At 45.7% G+C, this 18,803-nt stretch overlaps 1 protein-coding gene and 1 long non-coding RNA gene across 2 annotated transcripts in view; one reads left to right on the forward strand and one right to left on the reverse strand.

Moving 5' to 3' along the window:
• The window catches only part of LOC142574156 (uncharacterized), a 45,187-nt gene extending 44,846 nt beyond the window's left edge, over window positions 1–341 (reverse strand). The window contains exon 1 of the long non-coding RNA XR_012826440.1: window positions 262–341. This is a non-coding gene — a long non-coding RNA (uncharacterized LOC142574156). The remainder of the gene's footprint in view (window positions 1–261) is intronic.
• Window positions 342–808: 467 nt separating this feature from the next.
• Window positions 809–18,803, forward strand: part of LOC142574157 (evasin P1180-like) — a 135,110-nt gene continuing 117,115 nt past the window's right edge. Inside the window, exons 1-2 of the mRNA XM_075683312.1 lie at window positions 809–919; window positions 9,399–9,465. Coding sequence (XP_075539427.1) covers window positions 902–919; window positions 9,399–9,465 — 85 coding nt within the window. The 5' untranslated portion in view covers window positions 809–901. The remainder of the gene's footprint in view (window positions 920–9,398; window positions 9,466–18,803) is intronic.

Raw genomic sequence — 18,803 nt, forward strand, 5'->3', positions numbered from 1 at the left:
CATTTCCGTAATGGCTATAGTATTTGCGGCACCTAGATGCTGTTTATGGTGGTTCACTTTATGGCATTGGGGTAACACAACATTCACAATGATCAGTCTACTCGCAACTACGCCTGAGCTTGGGAAACTAAACTAACATTTAGGGCGCATCTTACTTGTAATAAAATGAAAACCTATAAGTACAGTCTAACAAAGCTTTATTTAAAGTCAGCATTGCTTCCAAGCTGAGAACTATGCTTACAAGGTGATCACCCAACTTACCATTCCGAAGAGCCATCTGTCTGTTTAACCAGGATAGGCAGCTAAGCCAAGGCAGGTAAACACGGTTTGTTTGACAAGTAGTTTTAGCTTTCAACACCTCGACCTTTAAAATATGACTGTCAGTGCATTCAAAATGCCACTCCTGACTCGTGAGTTTCAGAAATGTTATTCAAACAATGCAGCTTTGGCAGAAACCAAAAGACTGCGTGTGCGTCTAGTGACGAAGGAAAAAGTTGAAATGAGTGGCCTTGCTTTCGGTGAGAGCGCTGAAACAATAAAATGCTCTGAGCACTACTTATCCAAAAAACGACTTATGCATTAGGTGTAACTAGAAATTTCCTAGGTAACATCAAACACGAGATGTACTTGGGTTCACGTGAACAAAATGTACATGCAGTTATGACTGTCTTGAACTTGTTATGTATAGTGGTGGCTCCTGCAATGTATGAACTATATAAAATGGCTCGTTCTTTCACTGAGAGAAAACACACTCTTTAAGATGAGCAAAAATTTTGGTATTTATAAGCAAAGGTTTTTCCTTCATAAAAAAAAAGAAATCATGGCAGCCTTATGCAGACACTTATATACAATCGGTGAGAGTTTGCGGCTGCTCTGACACTGAACCGCCGGTGTAAAAAGGATGACTCGACACGTACATGTAAGAAATTTCTTCAACACAGCAGTTTTATGATTCAAAGAGATGACTATAAATGCCATATGTCGAATGATCGTTTTTAATAGAGATATGCATGCACTAAGTGGAAAATAACCAAATTTTCTGGCGAGATTTATTGCCTTAGGGAATATTAGGAGTTGTCTCATATCCGTCAATGAACTATTTAAGAAGATTGACTAATTAACTTTCACTATCAATTCAGACTGATAATTCCATTCCCGTTACGGAATCCAATCAACTCTGTTCCCGAGGCTCTGTAAAGAATCTGAGAATGTAGTAGCAGTACTGTTGCGAAATACATTAATTCGCTACCTTATAATGCCCTAGAAACATTTCTTGGGCACTTCGTGAGAGAGCTATGCGGAAGAGAAGTTCGCTTCGTGGCAGTTTCCTTAATCAGATCTTTTTTATAAGAGAATAACGGAATGGTGAACTGCTCTGAAAACTGCTGCAACGCTCAAGACAATATCATAGCGGGATCTGCCTAGAGCACTGATCGCCATCAATTTAACATTTAAGGCGTGCCGCGAAACAAGTTTTAAAGAAGATAACTATTTTAGTTCGAGAAATATCGACCGTTTGATCATGCTAGAGCAATCGCCGATGTTTGGAAGTGGCGCAACCTTCGACTAGAAATTTGACTTTTCTCTGAAATCAAAGAATTTTATTATTCGTACAGATTGTCGCTGATACACCTGCATGGATTGTAAGTTCCCGCAGTCAACGAACTACTTTCTTTAAGAATTTGAAGAAACGAAAGACTACCATCTAAGGCAACGCATCTGGCTTTACCGGTGGATTTTTCCAAGTGGGAAATCACCGGAATCCAAATAGCAATTTGAAGTAATTAACATATTGGATTAAGTATCATCATCATCACCATCATTATCAGCCTGGTTATGTCTACTGCAGGGCAAAGGCCTCTCCCATATTTCTCCAACAACCCCGGTCATGTACTAAATGTAGGCCATGTCGTCCCTGCAAACTTAATCTCATCCGCCCACCTAACTTTCTGGCGCCCCCTGCTACGCTTCCCTTCCCTTAGAATCCAGTCTGTAACCCTTAATGACCATCAGTTACCTTCCGTCCGCATTACATGTTCTGCCCATGTCCATTTCTTTTTCTTGATTTCAACTAAGATGTCATTAACCCGCGTTTGTTCCCGCACCCAATCTGCTCTTTTCTTATCCCTTAACGTTACATCCATCATTCTTCTTTCCATAGCTCGTTGGCTCGTCCTCAATTTAAGTAGAACCCTTTTCGTAAGCCTCCAGGTTTCTGTCCCGTAGGTGAGTACTGGTAAGACGCAGCTATTATACACTTTTTTCTTGAGGGATAATGGCAAACTGCTGTTCATGATCTGAGAATGCCTGCCAAACGCACCCCAGCCCATTCTTATTCTTCCGATTATTTCCGTCTCATGATTCGGATCCGCCGTCCTTGCCTGCCCTAAGTAGATGTATTCCCTTACCACTTCCAGTGCCTCGCTACCTATTGTAAATTGCTGTTCTCTTCCGAGACTGTTAAACATTACTTCAGTTTTCTGCATATTAATTTAAGACCCACTCTTCTGCTTTGCCTCTTCAGGTCAGTGAGCATGCATTGCAATTGGTCCCCTGAGTTACTAAGCAAGGCAATATCATCAGCGAATCGCAAGGTACTAAGGTATTCTCCATGAACTTTTATCCCCAATTCTTCCCAATCCAGGTCTCTGAATACCTCCTGTAAAACAAGTCTTTGGCGTCCCCTTTCTTATGGATTAGGATTATGTTAGCGTTCTTCGAAGATTCCGGTACGCTCGATGTCATGAAGCATTGCGTATACAGGGTGGCCAGTTTCTCTAGAACAATTTGCCCACCATCCTTCAACAAATCCGCTGTTATCTGATCCTCCCCAGCGGCCATCCCCCTTTGCCTAGCTCTCCCAAGGCTTTCTTTACTTCTTACGGCGTTACCTGTGGGATTTCGAATTCATTTAGGCTATTGTCTCTTCCATTATCGTCGTGGGTGCCACTGGTTCTGTATAAATATCTATAGAACTCCTCAGCCACTTGAACTATCTCATCCATATTAGTAATGATATTGCCGGCTTTGTCTCTTAACGCCTACATCTGATGCTTGCCAATTTCTAGTTTCTTCTTTACTGCTTTTAGGCTTCCTCCGTTCCTGAGAGCATGTTCAATTCTATCCATATTATACTTTCTTATGTCAGCTGTCTCACGCTTGTTGATTAACTTCGAAAGTTCCGCCAGTTCTATTCTAGCTGCAGGGTTGGAGGCTTTCATACACTGGCGTTTCCTGATCAGATCTTTCGTCTCCTGCGATAGCTTACTGGTATCCTGTCTAACGGAGTTAGCATCGACTTCTATTGCACACTCCTTAATGATGCCCACAAGATTGTCGTTCATTGCTTCAACACTAATGTCCTCTTCCTGAGTTAAAGCCGAATAGCTATTCTGTAGCTTGATCTGGAATTCCTCTATTTTCCCTCTTAACGCTAACTCATCGATCGGCTTCTTATGTACCAGTTTCTTCCGTTACCTCCTAAGGTCTAGGCTAATTCGAGTTTTTACCATCCTATGGTCACTGCAGCGCACCTTGCCGAGCACGTCCACATCTTGTATGATGCCAGGGTTAGCGCAGAGTATGAAGTCTATTTCATTTCTAGTCTCGCCGTTCGGGCTGCTCCACGTCCACTTTCGGCTATTCCGCTTGCGGAAGAAAGTATTCATTATCCGCATATTATTCTGCTCCGCGAACTCTACTAATAACTCTCCCCTGCTATTCCTAGAGCCTATGCCATATTCCCCCACTGACTTGTCTCCAGCCTGCTTCTTGCTTGCCTTTGCATTGAAGTCGCCCATCAGTATAGTGTATATTGTTGTGACTTTACCCATCGCCGATTCTACGTCTTCATAAAAGCTTTCGACTTCCTGGTCTTCATGACTGGATGTAGGGGCGTAGACCTGTAGAATCTTTATTTTGTACCTCTTATAAAGTTTTACAACAAGACCTGCCACCCTCTCGTTAATGCTATAGAATTCCTCTATGTTACCAGCTATAATCTTATTAAACAGGAATCCGACTCCTAGTTCTCGTCTCTCCGCTAAGCCCCGGTAGCACAGGACGTGCCCGCTTTTTAACACTGTATATGTTTCTTTTGGCCTCCTAACTTCACTGAGCCCTATTATATCCCATTTACTGCCGTCTAATTCCTCCAATAGCACTGGTAGATTCGCCTCACTAGATAACGTTCTAGCGTTAAAAGTTTGCAGCTGCATATTCCAATGGCGGCCTGTGCGGATATTGTATATTAAGTATACTGCTTAATACAGTATACTGCTCCGATTAAGTATATTGCTTTATGATCTCGTCGTGTCGAAATCCTCCATTAACGCTCCCAATGAACCAGAACTTGATGTTCACGTCGACGTTGTCCCTTTGACGGCCTTAATTAATACTAGAGCCCAGGCGTCCATAATGTATTGTAACCTCCGTCGTCGCCTGAGGAAGGTTCTTACGCCGGTTACTACATGAGCTGTACGCGTGGCCTTTAGCAGCACTGTTGACGTCACTGGAATGTGTACTTCTCGTATCAGTATCGCCGACCGCCACGCTCCCGTTCTTTTTACAGTGCTGACCAATTGTACCCTTGGCTTAATCCTCGGACTCGACTTTCTTACGGCGCATTCAGCTTTGCTCGACTGTTATGTGGTACCCTTTGCCTCGAACTTCCTCTACTCGCGCATATTCGTGCCGAACTAGCGAACAATTTTAGTACGACCGGCTTCGTCCACCTGCTGCCTAAATACTTGACTTTCGTCGATTTGCTATCATCTTTTCCTCTATAGGATGGTGATTGCGTCGCCACACCTGTTCCTGATGTCCTTTTGAAACGCAATATCACTGTACCCCACTCCGCTGTCACCGTCGCCGATAACCGGACATGCCTCCCCATCGTCAATTTTGGCCTAACAAAGGAACTTCTACCCCAAGACATATCGGTTGCAACGCTGCGTGCTATGGGAGATGACCACGTCACCACATTTTCCGTAAACGTTTGCTCATATTCTTCGCCATGTCCAAAAGATGCCATATTCCCTGACGCCACATTTTGTCCCATGATTGCTGCGGACCTATTGCCTGAACAAGCAGCAGCTCTGTGTCGCCTTTTGGTTTCCTACCACGACAACTTCGACCTCAACAATCGCCAATTGGACCAGACTTCAATTGTTAGGCATCACATAAATACTGGTGACGCCAGTGCTATTCATCGGCGGCCATATCGAGTTTCTGCTTTAAAGCGTAAGGTTATTCAAGGTGAACTGGACAAGATGCTTACCAGAGGCATTGTTGAACCTGTGTTGAGCCCTTGGACGTCGCCCGTTGTGCTTGTTAAAAAAGAAAGATGTCATATGACGTTTCTGCTAGATTATCGTAATCTAAACCGCATTTCCAAGAAAGACGTCTACTCCTTGCCTCGCATTGACGGCGCCCTTGATTGTCTCCACGGTGCCAACTACTCTTCATAAGTGACCTTCAGTCTAGTTATTGGCGATATTCTGTGGATCAAAAGGACCAAGAGAAGACCGCGTTCATCACTCCTGATGGTCTATACCAATGCAAACTTATGCCATTCGGTCTATGCAACGCCCCAGCAGCGTTCGAACGAATAATGGACTCTTTTTTTTCAAGGGTTTAAATGATCAACATTCCTCTGCTACCTCGACGACGTTCTCCTATTTTCGCCTACCTTGAGCGCTTATCAGCTATTCTTCAAGTCTTCCGCGAGGCTGCGCTCCCATAGTAAGTTGTTAATTCAGTACGGCTGACGTTAATAAGCAAATATGAAGTCTCGTACTAACGGAGTTCTGTCCACTGAAAATGAATTTTAATATTGTCATCAGTTGCGATATCCATGACCGAAATCTGATAAAGATGCATCGGCCTTGCAGTCAGTGAACTGCTACAGAGAAGAGTCAGGCAAATTCTTAACTAGAGTGCGAACGTATTTTGTAGGTCATTCAGGGGAACAATATATCGAAAATACCGCAGAGAGACAGAGAAAAAAAACTTTTACTGTCAAGGTTATGTGGAGGTTGAGTGGAGTTTATTGAGTGGAGGGGAGTGGAGACTCCAGCTTCCAGGGATCTTCTGTCGTTTTTAAGAGATAAAGTTTCGTGCTTCATCGGAGGGCGCGTGGAGCGGGGGGGCGGGGGTTCAAGGGGGAGATCACTAGCAGAGGTCCTAATTGTCCTCGGGCCTTTAAAATCATTCCTGAAGCAGTTAAAACTTCCAATAGTGGCTCTGAGCGTGCGGCTGAACGAGCTTGTCCAGAACTTTGCGTGCATATACAGGAGACAATGTGATGGTTATAGACAACCATTTTGAACATTTTTCTTTGTTAAGAAATGCCCATTTGAGAATGAAAACGTTGAAGCTGCCGCATCATCAGTGGCGCCGGCGAAACACGTGTCGACTTGAGGCTGCGAAGAAGATATACTAAGGAGGAAAAAGGTTAGACGTGCAGGAGGCGTGCGTTCATCAGGTGAGTACTCCGAGTCTATAACAAGGACTACGGAGGTTTCGGCGTTGTACTTCATTAGGGGACTGCTAAGTTGGGGTTGCAGGTATGGAACTGTGCACATGCCCCGATTTTTTGATCGACTGCCCTACAGCCCTTGAATGAGCAACATCGCGAACCTTGGCTGATAACACTAAGATAGTGACGTATCTCTGACTCCAAACTTGTGCAATACGAAAAAAAAACACATTTTAGCCTAATATTCCAACTTGCAAGCCTTCATTTTTTCGCTCAGGCGCTTACGTCAAGCAATGGTTGTTCGTTAGCATCGGATGCTCCCATGCTTGTTTTAGCGGGGTCGCTGTCTTTGACAATAATGGATGTTAGAATCATTTACTTGGCTAAATACTCCCACATATTTTATCCGTAAACATACAACTGGGTAAACAGCGCTGAGTCTCGACGTGGCAAGGACGCAAGTAGAACATATTATGTTTTCAATCTTTATCCACACATTATGGTATCGCTTGCAACTGCTAGGTTAGTTTGTATAGTAGCCTATAGCACTGTGCACGCACGTGTGAGTTTCTAGCGCGTCATGTTTAGACTATGCAATTTCTCAGGAAAATATTTTGTGTTTTTTCTTTAATTCAATATCAGGCAGCGGGGTTTGATATGCCGAAGTTAAAGTAATCTTCCGCGCACGGCAGTGTTCCTCGATACACAGCCTCGGGTAGGCTATTTATCGGAGGCTGCACATTATTTCAGCTATGATCACAACGTAAGATAACATCACTTGGTCAACCTAGTTTGATTTTACGCGTGCTCTCGAATTAGCCGTGTTCGCCTGTTTTACACATTCGCGGATCCCATTCGTAAAATTGAGGGTGTCAGCGCACGGCTGGGTCAAAAACAAGCCACGCCTTCCACTTCACGTCCCCAGGTGTGGCGGTGAATATTAGTTACCAAGTGTGGTGGTGGTATTAGGTGCAAGTTGCCCAGCGAAGCCACTACTTTAGCATTCTGCCATCGCCATTGCCTGACGTTTACTAACATCACAAGCAGAATTTTTCGTTTCTCTGTGCAGTGCATATTTGCGAACCTGCCGAATTTGCCGTAAAGCTGTTGCATGTGTGCCGCGCGGACGTGTGCTCTAACATTCATTAGCGAGTTTGTGCTTCGATCATTTGACTGATTATATTCATTGATGAGAAAGCTATTGAAATGACTTAGTGTTCTAGTCGGCGTACACATTGCATTTGGGAGGACGTTATTCCTCAGGGTAAAATGATGGGGTTGAAAATGGTAAGGGGGGCTGATTTAAGGCTGGGCCCGACCCGACGCGGTGGGAAGTGTTCGGCGTGTGCCAAGCCCCGTAGAGGTTTACTTGGCATTTGTGACGCCCTAAATTTTATCTTGTTTGTCAAGAACAAAACTACCCATTTTCTTTTCTGAAGCTTGTAACCAGCGTTGCGTATATTAAAGCTGAGGGTTTATGCAGAAGGCGTCATCGCGATGTATATAACAATGGTACAGTTCATAAGAAAATCAAGGGCACGTAGCACGTAGCAGGTAGCAAATATATCTTAGGAGAACATGCATTATTACAAAGTTATCCTTTAGCCTGAGGGAAAAACTAAAGCTGCACTGCTGGAGAAGTCCTCTCTGCCAGACAACAAAATAGCTACCACGGGTGATATAAAAGCGACAGCCTGATAAGCGACCTTTGCCGATTGGTATCATTAGTGTTTTAGACTTTAAACAGCTGTACCAAAGCGCAGGCTGCAGCGATTGCTTGAAATAAAATATGCAAAACAGTGCACGCGAAAGAAAGACTATATGATATCAGATGTGCTAGGAGAAAAGAAACAAAACTTTGATCTCAGCCGAGAGGGCAAGAAGGGGAAAAGAATGAAACTAAATACTCAGGCACCTGTTCTTGTGGCTAAGGACTTCAATATACTTCTAGCTGAATCAGCCAAAATTGTTACTGAAGGGGCACGTGAGACTTGCAAAATAGCTCTTTAGTTTAATGTCGAATATTAAACCAATGTGGCTAACAAAAGAATGCTGAACTCTTTTAAAAGGACCCAGAAACACATCATGAACATAGTAAAACATGCTGCGGATCTGCTAACGGCGCTCCTGTGAAAATGTGAGCCAAATATTATTTCAACACATCCTTCAGGGAATGTGCAATCTTCTGTGAAATGCAACACTCGCTTGCGTACGCATGCTCGTCATCGAAATCAGCTGGCCCAACAACGCTAAAAGCTGATTACCTGATTGCGAAAACATTATCAGTAATAGACAGTTCTTAATTTTGAGTTAAATAAGCGAGAAATATATATGTCGTCGATCTTAAAACGACAAAAAAAAATTATTTCATCTTTGTACTGCGCATAGTTTTGTCTATGAGCATGGGCTCCGAGATCGCAGCGGCTAGCTGCTAGCGTAGTTTACCGCGGCGGCCTCGAGGTGCCGCGACGAGTCCTTTCGCAGCTTTGACGCTGAAATTTTGACCGGGACTTGGATCACTTGGCTTCTCCGCTGTGTAGATCCCATCGCCCTAGTTCAGACGAAAAGAGTGAAATATCCGGGTATGGTTGCGAAAACACCACTTATAATTGAATTCGAAACATTTTGCGGCATGAAATTTGTGAGACGACGTACGTACCATGATAGTCAGGCCATGCTACGATATCATCGCTCTTTCAAGAGGAAGCACTGGTCCTGTGATGAATGCGCAGTATCGGAAAAATGTGCTGGGCGAACGTTGTGCGTGACACCTTCGTACTCGCTTAAATCGTAACTACTACCACACGTAGATTACATTGACCGTAAAGCAAATGCGCTTCTGTACGCATAAAAATCCACTGATATTTCTTTTTCATATGAGGGCTTTATAAGAATCAGTGCTTTTGTGTTCTGCTTCCAGCGCTTATCTGGATCACAAAGTATCGTCTACCTTGCCTCGACTTTTGCCGCAGCTCTCGCTATGTGCAGTAAGTTGCTCCCGAAATTTTATTAAAATTTGACATGGGTAAATAACTGTGGCGGAAGTGTTCGTAAACACACTAATAATCCCGATATCAAATAAAAGAATCTGTTCTGTATGTTTTCTTTATTATCAAAACCACATCTGTTGCTGCAGGATTATTCGCATTTTGATAATCCTTTGTTGCAGGCTGCTACTTGCAATGTACGTCTGTAGGTTCTTAGCAAAATAAACATAAATGTTATATACCTACGCAGTGTGTTAGTGTGCACTGTGTTTGCGTTTTCGACAGGTTCTCATTGTTGAAACTCTATTAACAGAGCCGGAAAATGTGACATTAAGACACAGGAGAAGAAGTGCATGCCAAAAAAAAGGAGGATCGTGGTGCACGTTCTGGTGGGCTGCCCTCCACGGCTTCGCCCTGCAATAGCTACTTCACATATAGATACTACGAGAAAGATTGTGGTGTCCCCATTTCTTCATCAGCAATCAACAGTGTCGTACGACAAGCAAGAACAGGCTAGGCCAACACACGCAGAATTCATCTTTAAGAGAAAACGGAATATTTCTAAAGGAATTAGGAGAACGTTATCCCAAACTTGCAAAAACGCATTGCTTCACTGCCACCGTTGCGTGCAACTAAAGAAAATATCCGCCAGGAAACGCTGCATGACTCAGCTTGATCGGAAGCATGCATGAGGGCAAGATTTGTGTAAAGGCAAATTGCAGGATTTGCAGATATACCCAGCAATTCTGGACTTACGTTTTCATTTTCGCCGCCACGTGGCGTATCAAATGTAATGAGTTCAAATTCTTACCATGACGTATAAAGTTCGTAAACAGGGATAAGGTGCCTCAGAAAGGCTGGCCAACGTTTCGATAGGAGGACCTATCTTCGTCAAAGGCGGCCTCGTCATCCTCGGCGTGTTAGGTTTAAAGGGTCGGTTCAGTGACGTCACGTGCGGGTGTTGTCGCTGGCGGCTGGTTTTAAAGAGAGAGGTTACCAGAGGAAACAAGCGCTCTCGTCTGACGTCTGTGAGCTTCGTTCCCAAAACGAGGGAACAAGAGCGTGAAAGTGGGCACGCGGGGAGAAAAGAAAAGAAACAAAAGCAGAAAAATGGAAAAAAAGAAAAAAAGGGACAAAAGAAAAAAATTGGGGGGAGCCAGGGCGGCACCAAGACAGAAAAAAAGGGGAGAGAGAAAAAGAACAAGAAAGAGAAAAACAAAATTTTAAGAAAGCCGGGGGCTAGGGAGCGTGTTGGGGATGCGAGAGGTTAGGAAGCATTCAGGGGGAGTCGTTGGCGGCATGTTTTTGTGGCATTAGAAGGGCCAGTCAGGCGGTCAGTGCGCGAGTAACACAAAAGACGAGAACGAGAAGAAAGGGGGTTAACCGAGGGGCCCGATTTTTATTAGCCATATCATGAGAAGCCAACAAACACTGACACCAAGGACAACATAGGGGAAATTACTTGTGCTTAATAAATGAAATAAAGAAACGATAAATTAGTGAAAATTAAAGGGGATGAAAAAACAACTTGCCGCAGGTGGGAGCCGAACCCACAACTTTCACATTTCGCGTGCGATGCTCTACGAATTGAGCTACCGCGGCGGCGTTTCCCCATCCACTTAGTTGGGTATTTATGTGTAATAGTAGAACCCTGGGAGTGTTAGCCAGCGCCACCACTCACAGACCTTGGCGGCGGACGTTGAACGTCGTTTTTGCCGCAGGCGTCACGAGAACGTGATCTTTTTATGGGTGAAGGCAACTGGTCAATAAACCCACATATGCTACCTGAAGGCATCAATGTTGCCGGATTCGAGACCCTCGTTATGTAATAAACAAGAAGAAAGGGGGCTAACCGAGGGGCCCGATTTTTATTAGCCATATCATGAGAAGCCAACAAACACTGACACCAAGGACAACATAGGGGAAATTACTTGTGCTTAATAAATGAAATAAAGAAACGATAAATTAGTGAAAATTAAAGTGGATGAAAAAACAACTGACTGAAAGGCAGCGGCATGGTCTTTCAAGGGGCAATGCCCCAGTCGCTCAACGTAGGTGTCGTTACGGCGGCATCCAGAGATGGCGATACTTTGGGTTGAGGCGCCGAAAAGGGCATATTGATTTCGGAATGTGTTGATGAGGGGGTTTCAAAAAATAGATTAAAAAAAAAGGAAGGGAAAAGAGCAGGGGAGGGGGGACCGAAGCCGGAATAACAAACAGGGAGGTGACGCACGTAGAAGCGGGTGGGGGCAAGTGTACATGGCAGAAGGGGGTCGTACAGTTGGTATAGACGTAAAAACCTGAAAGAGTGCATTAAATTGAGTAGGAGGCAGGAAAAAAATGTTTCGAAATGGAAGAGTAGGTGAGGTTAAGAATTAAGGTTAGCTGGTGGCCTAATGTGTTTTGTGTCTTGGTTGGTGATGTGAGAATTTCAGATTTAAGCTACCGCTTTTAAAGATTCTAAGTTGCCGCGTGCCGAATTAATTCCTGTCGGGTGTAGGCAATTAAACTTGTGTATGAGATATGATTCCATATACTTCCTTTCGCGAGGGGAACGGAAATTTGTTTGTAGTATATAGAGCCTTGCTTTGTCAAATATATGACCATGTTCATTAAAGTGGCTGGCTAGTGCTTTGGGTAAATTGTGTTTTGTGTCCGCGCGGTGACCGTTGAGTCTTGTATTAATTTGTTGTCCAGTCTCACCTATGTATTGTTTGCTACAAGCGGCGCATTCTAGACAGTAGACTACGTTGCTTGATGTGCAGGTGAAAGGCGAAGTTACCTTGTGTGCGTCAACCCCAACGCGATCCCTAGCCCCTGGCTTTCTTAAAATTTTGTTTTTCTCTTTCTTGTTCTTTTTTTCTCTCTCCCCTTCTTTTCTGTCTTGGTGCCGCCCTGGCTTCCCCCCCTTTCTTTCTTTTCTCCCTTTTTTTCCCTTTTTTCTGCTTTTGTTTCTTTTCTTTGCTCCCCGCGTGCCCACTTTCACGCTCTTGTCCCCTCGTCTTGGGAAGGAAGCTCACAGACGTCAGACGACAGCGCTTGTTTCCTCTGGTAGTCTGTCTCTTGAAAACCAGCCGCTAGCGACAACACCCGCACGTGACGTCACTGCACTAGCCCTTTAAAACTAACACGCCGAGGATGACGAGGCCGCCTTTGACGAAGATAGGTCCTCCTATCGAAACGTTGGCCAGCCTTTCTGAGGCACCTTATCCCTGTTTACGAACTTTATACCACAGTGTGCTATTCCATCTGCCAGCCCCTTTCTTGTTTTTGGATTGCTATGACGTATGCCATGATGCACAACTAAAGAAAACAAAAGAAAGGAGTACGTGGACCCTGAGACTGTTGTATCGCCTCGTTACTAGGAAGCGAGTACGCTTGTATACTGGCGGACACATTTTCTTGGCTATGAAGCGAAAGCTGCGGCGGCGGAGCTTCTGCACATGATTATATTCGTACGCAATGTAGTCCGCGCGCGCTCGGCACCGGTTTTGGTTTCGCCAACCTCGCACAACCTCTTTAGTGAACGCAGATGCAATCAATTCGGCGTGAATCAATGTTTATTCACATTCGATATATGTACCAAGTTGGGAACAGCGCGCATCGCAGCCTGCGTCGGAGCTCCCAAGCAGCCGTATGAAGTCGTTAGGATTTCGACGCGCAGCAGTTAGCTCGCACACTCACTCGTTTGTACATGGTTGCGATTTCCAGATGGGTTCGCTTGGTTTCCGCGCAGACGCTGCAAACACTTTTTTTGTGTGCTTCAACCGCCTTTTGCTGCTAAAGTTAGTCAGCAGCCTCTCAGGAGAGTTGATTGGTGGGACAGCAAGCGACAAACATTCACCAGGGGCCGAATCTTATAACGGTTCGGAATACGAACCTCCGCTTCGCCGCTTAAGTCATTAGATGTGCCACTCCCAAGCCGGCGGTGGAAGAAGGGGAGTACGTGACCAATAGATGAGAGGGTGCCACCTCTGAAGTGTACGTCATTATATGACGAGCTAATCGAGGAATTGCAGAATGTTTCTGCTTGCTAAATGAATGTAAAATAAAAATTAAATATTATACGCCAAGTTTTGAAGCATAAACTTGTGGTGTCGGACGTTTACGCAATGCAGAAGTAATTTATTAATGTCATTATTTTTCATTCTCAGCCCACAGGCGGTATCGTAAGCGTAAATGAGTTGGCCACGGAGTTGGCAGAGCGCAGGGCTATGTCGTCTGCTACTAGGAGCTCGCACGATGCCTGCAATAGGAACGCACTACCAGCACTTCTCAAGTAGCTAGCACGACAAAACCGTGAACTGGTTCTTAGGGACACCTTTACTAGCCGACTATATCAATTTTCCTTCTTTTTTCGCGCTTCGTCATCGGCTCGGACATGACTCGCTCGCCGACGCGCTGCCGCTATCCCTGCGATCTGCCCCACGGCGCGTCGCGTGATAGAAGCAGTGGAACTTAAATCGAACATTACGGTATACGGGCCCTGCATTGCCTGCGCGAAGTCAAATCGAAGAGTGTGGTGCTGACGGTGCGCGCTGTGCCGTGAAAATGAGAAACAAAGTATGGCACTCCCGAACTAGAGAAAAAAGGGCAGCCAAACAAGAGAGCTCCACAATACCTTCCCGTCCTGACTGTATAGTTTTATCAGCCGAAGGAAGGAAGCGCTGAACCAGCCTAGGTTGAACCCTTCTGACTGCTGAACGGCGATCTGCGAGCTATTCACACTGGCGATAGCACTGGGAATTCTATCTCACTATGCAAATATCTCCTTGGCATTGACTTTGAAGCTGAAGTCACGGCAAAGCTGACCCAGCCCTTCAACCGGCCAACACAGTAATTGCGAGAGCAACGTTGTGGACAATGCCGCAGGGCGGCGCAACTCATTATCCGTCACTTCTTCGAAAGCGTATCGCATTTCCAGCCGTGGTCGACACCGAAAGAGCAACGCCAAGCAGACGACGAAGGCAAGTAATAGCCTCCAAAGCAACCAACGCACGCGCGCGCGACGCCCGCGCGTCTCCGGGGGTGCGCGACCGGCGCGCGCGGCCAGGGTCACAAGCCAACAGCCAAGCCACAGGAACGGAACCCAAAGCGGACTACCCCTTCTCCGGTTCCTATGACCGGTTCGCTTTGAAGATGATTGACAGATGCGTGACGTATTCGAAAATTGCGATACCGCCCCGCTGCCTCTGACGACCTGTGACGTAATCAAAATTTTAGCCAATCAGGTGAGGCCGAAAGAACGGTTCCCCAACCGAACCGTTATAAGATTCGGCCCCAGAAGACACGGGCGGCATTTTGCGTTTGATGAATGTGCAAAACGTGTGACGGTTTCGGGTGTGCGAAAACTCGAAAGAGCAAACTAAGCTACAATGAAATACCAATAGCTGACTGGTCAACGTTAGGTATCGTTTCAAACTCGGTCCAGTCAAAAACAAAAAAAAGGATATTGTTTCAATTTCCCACGTAAGAAAACATCAACAAAACTGCGGGACCACTTTCAACAGCGGTGAAAGAGGTGCGCTTAGTTTCCGTAGCCTTCGCTTCATAGCCAAGGAAAGTTGTCCGCGAGTATAGCAGCTTTATCTGGAAGACAACCAGCTACTTGCTCGACTGGCAATGAATCGACAATTTTGATAGACACCTGGCAGAGAACACGTCGGCATTACGGATGAGATGTCTGGCCGAGGTAACTGCTCCCACGTAGCTTTCGTCGGTTTCCCTTTCTTGATTCTTTTTCTTATATTTTGCGCAACACTGCGGCTGCGAGCTTGCGTATAGTCAGCGCTATGTTTCGTGAAGTTCTTAGAGAACCAGTGTGATGCATTTGGAGGAAGCTTTAGTACAGGCTGATTTCCGATGCCGGCTGCTCAAGCACATGGTAAACGCATAAATGCTTTTATGAGAACGCCGCTCAACCGATTTGAAAGAAATTGGTTCCATTTAAGACAGAAAGCTAAATCACAGTGATTGCGGCAATAATTGTGATTTAGGCCATTGCATTTTCTACTACAAATGTCGAAAATAGGCAAATCTGAAAAAAAAACAGAAGTACGAGGTTTACAAGTCCGGTACTTAGTACCAAAAATTAATATGGCACCTCCATGAACTGCATCCTTCAAGCTACGGAATCGGACACATTTGACGTAGGAATTTAGGACTTATGTGAATTTGTTACAATGCTTGTAAAGGTTTAGCGACTGCCACATTTAGATGTTAGTGGTGTACTTAAGGGTGGCGTATTATATATTAGCTTTGTCGGCATTAGATGAAATATCAGGTGCAGCGTACACAACTGCGATATCGTTTTTAGTTGCTGAGGTGCAGAGTTGTGTACTTCAAGTATTGTTTCTGGAAATTTCACAATTTTTCGCAAGTTATGTAAAAAAGGTGCCAGCCAAATAAACATTCGCTTTCCGAAATCACATTTTAGCTGTTCCTTTTAAGTTTAACATAACTCGTCGATTTCGAAGCAGTGGTTGTCAGTGTAAAGAATTGCTAATTTGCCATGGAGAAAGTTAAAGCTTTCCCTTAGGTTGGATTTGGGATAATATTGCTACGAGGGAAGGAGCAAGACGTGAGACAAATTAGCAGTATGTACAGTAATTTACAGTAACTGACAAAGACAAGTCTACAGCTGACTATTCATTGAGCATAGAACTGTGTCCCAAGTTCCTGCTTAATTTCCTCAGCATTGAGCCTAGCAGTGTAACATATTTCCGCCCAGCGTGAAAGTGCCGTCGCGGTGCTTCTTAGACCGAAAAGAACTGGTAGCGTTTTAGACGACGTATTTGAAAGACGTCATGGGAAGTGGGGGCGGAGCGAGTAGTAGGTGGGACCGGAGAGATCTCGCAGGTTACGTCGGTCACCTGACGGAGGGCCCCGTAAAGACCGGAATAGCGAGACATTAGTTTTTCCGAAAGGCCGACGCGCCCGGTAGGAGATTATAGAAGGACCAGACCAGTCGACGTCCCGGTGACGACAATCACAAATGTTTTCCTGCTTCTTCTGAGAAACACAAAGTCGACGATGAGCAACTTGGCGCGCATCTTCAGCTCGGGCAATGACAACGCGGGTATACTCAGACACGGATTCTAGAGGGCTAGGCAGTATTGTATCAAAAGGCAATAGTGGATCTTGGCCGTACAAGCAACAAAGTGGCAAGTAAGCTCCAGTGTCCTGGCGTGATGAATCGCACCCGAATGGGACAAAAGGGGGAGCAGTATCCCAGTCATTCTGGTCCTCAGAGATATAGATGGAGAGCTCATCCATTATTGTTCGCTTAAGTCGATCCATAAGACCGTTCATCTGCAGATGGTATGCAGGACTGAGTTTGTGTTTGGTAGAACAAGAGCGGAGCAAGTCGCCCACAACTGTAGAGAAGAAGGAGCGACTGTGGTCAGTAGGAAGTTGACGAGGAGAGCCATGGTGAACAATGAGCTTGTGCAACAGGAAGTCGGCTACGTCTTTTGGAAGGGCTCTGGCGATCGCGAACCAAGTTGTTTAATCAGTTCCGACGGCAATCGACATGTTTACTGAGCCAGAGGGGGTGAAAAGTCCGCGTAGGTCTACGCCAACACGATAGCTGGCTTCTGCAGGACCGGGAAGAGGTTGGAGTCAACCAGCAGAGTGTAGAGGCGGCTTCTTATGGTGCTGACATAACTCATAAGAATCGACGTATCAGCGGACCGTTCGGTACAGACCAGGCCAAGAGAATCGTCGCCGGACACCATCGTTCGTACGAGGTACTCCGGGGCGACTAAAAGTTTGTAGGTAGTGCAGCTTTGATGGAACAGTGGTATGAAGATGCAGCGGAATAACAAGCAGCATCTCAGATCAACTAGGGTGCAGGCTGCGCCGATATAAAGTGCCGTCCTGGAGTAGGAACATTCGAAGAGAAGGATAACTTGACCCAGATTTGAGCTTGTCCAGGGTACTACGTTCGCTTGGATACCAACGCTGTTAGGTTGCGAGGTGAGCGAAAAGAGGCTGCAAAAATACAGAAGCAAAAGCATCGGTCGCAAGAACATCAAGAAGATAGGCTGGGGGTGGTACAAGCCATCGTCATTGTGGTGCAACCTGCCGGAGTTGTGGACAACTGTGTATAAGTATCCCTATAGGCGTAGTGCCCAGCGACCTAGGTGACTGCTAGGTCCTTTGTCGGACGAAATCCAGCAGAGCTCATGGTAGCCTGTAGTTACTGTAGATGGCTGACCATATAGGTAAGGCTGAAATTTCCCTACTGCCCAGACAACTGCAAGACACTTACGTTCAGTAATGGGGAATTCCGCTCAGCTGGAGAAAGGAGACTGCTGGCGTAGGCAATGACACGGTCGTGGCCTTACTGACGTTGGCGAAAAATGACACCCGCCCCATGGCCACTGGCATCAGTGTGGACTTCTGTTGGAGCACTCGGATCGATGTGCGCTAGAATAGCTGGAAATGTTAGAAGAGAAATAAGCTTTGGCAAGGTGGTTGTTTGTCAGGTCCCAAAGAAAATGAAACGCCTGCCTACAGAAGAGCAGTAGGAAGACGTGCGATTTCCGCAAAATTGTGCACGGAGCTGCGGAAGTGCAAGCCCAGTTTCACAAACCTCCTGGCATCTTTCGTACATGTTGGTACGGGAAGATTATGTACGGCACGAACTTTCTCCGGGACTGGGCGCACACCAGATCAATCAAGAAGATGGCCAACGATAGTAATTTGGCGACAGTTAGATGAATAATGTTAAAGGCCAGCATTGCGAAAAGCAGAAAGAACGATCGAGAGGCGCTGCAGGGGCGTAACAAATGTAGGAGCAAAGACGATCACGTCATGAGTAACAAACACAGAGGGACCACTTAGGGCCATGCGGGAGTGTGTCGATCGTGTATTCAAGAGTAGCTGAGCAATACGTAAGCGGAAAGGCATGACTTTGAACTGGTATAATCCGTCGGGTGTTATAAAGGTGGTCTTATCGTGGTCCATGTCGTCGACGGCAATCTGCCAGTAGCTGCAACGAAAGCCGATAGAAGAAAATTACTTCGCACTGTGGAAGCAGTCGAGGGTGATCTTGATGAGGTGCGAGGAATCCCCACAGAATCGTCAGGTGGCGTCCTTAGTTTTAACTAGAATGACAGGGGACGTCTTAGGACTAGATGACGGTTCAAAGATTCCTCTAGAGAGCATTCCGAAAAGGCTACGCCTTGCGGTAGGACGCGGTCGCCGATTCTGAAGTTGACGAGACGAAGGCTGGTAGAGTTGCTGGTGATACTGACGACCGTGCACGGAAGTGCAACGTGATGGGCAAGGAGGACGTCCGCGAGAGGAGACACAGCATAGTCACCGTCGGACAC

The sequence above is a fragment of the Dermacentor variabilis genome, chromosome 3 (genome assembly GCF_050947875.1).
Source record: "Dermacentor variabilis isolate Ectoservices chromosome 3, ASM5094787v1, whole genome shotgun sequence".
NCBI lineage: Eukaryota > Metazoa > Arthropoda > Arachnida > Ixodida > Ixodidae > Dermacentor > Dermacentor variabilis.